At 45.2% G+C, this 2,842-nt stretch overlaps 1 protein-coding gene across 1 annotated transcript; it reads left to right on the plus strand.

Moving 5' to 3' along the window:
• Positions 1 to 527: 527 nt before the first annotated feature.
• LOC122935404 (E3 SUMO-protein ligase ZBED1-like) lies at positions 528 to 2,465 on the plus strand. Its single transcript, XM_044291176.1, has 2 exons — positions 528 to 1,775; positions 1,977 to 2,465. Exons 1-2 carry the CDS (start codon positions 528 to 530, stop codon positions 2,463 to 2,465), a joined length of 1,737 nt encoding a protein of 578 aa, XP_044147111.1.
• Positions 2,466 to 2,842: the final 377 nt, after the last annotated feature.

Consider the following 2,842-nt stretch of genomic DNA (forward strand, 5'->3'; position numbering starts at 1 on the left):
GCAGCTGGTCACTGCCTGTTATTACCGTACCTAAAAAAAAAATTGTGTCACCTCACCTGTCCGTTTTTCCTCACTCCTCAGGCTCAGTCCAGTCCACCACAGGCAGGAGGAGAATCGCTCCACCACCAGCAGCCAGCAGTGTTACTTTTTCTGTTGATCTCGTGGCAGGCTTTAGGCTTAGTCACTCAAATTTTTTTTTATTTTTTTTTCAAACTGACAGAGTTTGACAACATCATCGTCACGTCAAGACTTGTGTCATCCCTACTCACAAATTCACATAGATGCCTGGCATGCATTGCATTTGCTAGTAAATAAAAATGGCAGAAGTAGAACAAAAGGAACGAGAAATAAAAAATGCACCTAGCTTTTTAAAAGCAAACATCTGGGAACATTTTGGCTTTTATGAAAAAAGTAGGAAGCACGAATTGAACAAGTCATACGCTGGGTGTAAAATCTGTCACACAAAAATTAAATATCTAGGGAATACTACTAATCTGAGAAACCACGTCAGCCGTTTTCACCCAGAAATGCTAAAACCTACCACCACCACCACCACCACCAAGGAAATGAACCCAGATCAGCCAAGAATTGATGCAATGTTACAGTCAACTTTGCCGCCCAACTCTGAAAAGGTAAAGAGAATAACAAAAGCTGTGGCAGCTTTCATAGCGAAGGACCTGCGCCCTTACTCTGTTGTGGAAAACAGTGGGTTTCGCTACCTTTTGAAGACGATAGAGCCGCGTTACAAGATCCCGTCACGAAGTCACTTTACAGAAAACGTCATACCTGCACTCTACCACGAAACCAAAGCTAAGATAATTGCATCAATGAGCCAAGCAAGTCGAGTCGCAATAACGTGTGATTCCTGGACTTCAGTCACGACAGAGTCTTATGTTACAATAACAGCACATTACGTTAGTAAGGACTGGCAGATTTTGTCGCATGTACTGCAAACGAGAGCCATTTATGAGTCTCACACGGGTGCTCATCTGGCAGAGCTACTTTCTCATGTTGTGGAAGAATGGCAGCTGTCCGATAAATCTGTAGTGCTTGTGACCGACAACGCGTCAAACATGATAGTTGCAGCTCAAGTTGGAAAATTCCCCCATGTGAAATGCTTCGCCCATACACTGAATCTTGCATCCCAGCGAGCGTTGAAACAAGTGGCCACTCTCTCTAGGCTTCTTGGCAGAGTACGTCGGATATCCACATTCTTTCACCGCAGCACTAGAGCAAGCCACTGTCTAAAAGAGAAACAGAAATGTCTTGGCCTGAAGAATCATACGCTGATAACTGATGTGGCAACAAGATGGAACAGTGCATATGACATGGTCGAGAGGTTCTTGGAACAACAACCTGCAGTCTGTGCCACCTTGCTGTCTCCAGAAGTCAGAAGAGGAGAGTCCGATCTCTGCACTCTAAACGAAACAGATGTGTCAAATGCAGAGGACGCCGTGAGTGCATTAAAGCCAATGAAGGATGCAACCATGCTGATGTCAGAAGAGCGCAATCCAACAGTTTCTCTCATTGCCCCTATAAATGCACAACTTCTCCAGAGCATGACAGACACGATGGGAGACACACCCATGATCCATGAGATCAAGAATTCTATTAGAACAGATCTCCAGAAGAGGTACAGCAGTGAGGCCGAGAAGAAGATCCTTCATACAGCCTCTGCACTGGATCCTCGCTTTAAGGGACTGCCTTTCATCCTCACAGATGAAGAAAGATTGGAGATATTTAAAGGAGTCACTGAGGAAGCTGCATCCTTGGAGGTAATTAAATTAATTTGAAGAATTCCATCATGTTTCTTCTTGAAACGACTGTAGCACTACCACGCTTCTGAATCTGATGCGGTGCGGGAACTGTACTGTCCGTTTCCTGTGCTTTTTCATCACCCCATCAGAATCAAAGGCATTGACATTTGTGTTTTTACTTATTGTTTTTTTTTCCGTTTCTTTTTTGTTCAAACACAGATTACATCAGATGAGAGTGAGAGGACACAAGAGGATCATCAAGTGCCTAGAAGAAAACAAACTCTGGAAGAAGAGGACAGTTCACCCATCGAAGACAACCATTCTGAATCTCCACCATCTCCTCCCAAAAAGGCCAGATCGCTGCTCGTGAGTTTGCTGGGACAGTCTTTCACTGACACTGAAGGTACAATAGAACCCAAAAAGACCCCCTATGCCAAGGCTGAAGAGGAAATGGAAAACTATTGTAAAGCCCCACCTCTGCCTCTCACTGAGGACCCTTTGAACTGGTGGCATGAGCATGAGGTCATATTTCCCCTCCTTTCTCGGCTGTCAAAGCAATACTTGTGTATCCCAGGTACAAGCGTGTCTGCAGAGCGGGTTTTCTCCACTGCAGGAGATGTGGTAACTGCAAAAAGAAGCGCCCTCAAACCAGACCATGTAGATCAATTGGTGTTCTTACAGAAAAATCTACATGTTCCCAAATGCTGAGCAGTGTTTTTAATTTTATAGATTTTGTTTATAGCATTGTCTCTGCCACTGAAATTTTTTATTTCTCTGTCTCCCCTGCCAGACTCCCCTTTTCCCTTCCCCTCCCCTTTTCCCCCTTCCCCTTCCCTTTTCCCTTCCCCTCCCCTTTTCCCTTTCCCTCCCCTTTTCCCTTTCCCTCCCCTTTTCCCTTTCCCCTTTCCCTCCACTTTTCCCTTTCCCTCCCCTTTTCCCTTTCCCTCTCCCTCCCCTTTTCCCTTTCCATCTCCCTCCCCTTTTTCCCTCTCTCTCCTCCTTTCCTTTTTTTTCCCCTCTCTCCTCCTTCTTTCCTCCCTCTCTCCTCATCCTTTCCTTCCTCCCTCTCTCCTATAACACAGTCA

Source organism: Bufo gargarizans, chromosome 4, assembly GCF_014858855.1.
Source record: "Bufo gargarizans isolate SCDJY-AF-19 chromosome 4, ASM1485885v1, whole genome shotgun sequence".
Lineage (NCBI taxonomy): Eukaryota > Metazoa > Chordata > Amphibia > Anura > Bufonidae > Bufo > Bufo gargarizans.

What these genes read in the sequence shown, in the direction of transcription:
- LOC122935404 (XM_044291176.1), top strand. Translation starts at nt 528, where the DNA reads ATGCTAAAACCTACCACCACCACCACCACCACCAAGGAAATGAACCCA. An exon ending in AGGAAGCTGCATCCTTGGAG is followed by an intron (nt 1,776 to 1,976) that starts GTAATTAAATTA and finishes GTTCAAACACAG; the next exon opens with ATTACATCAGATGAGAGTGA.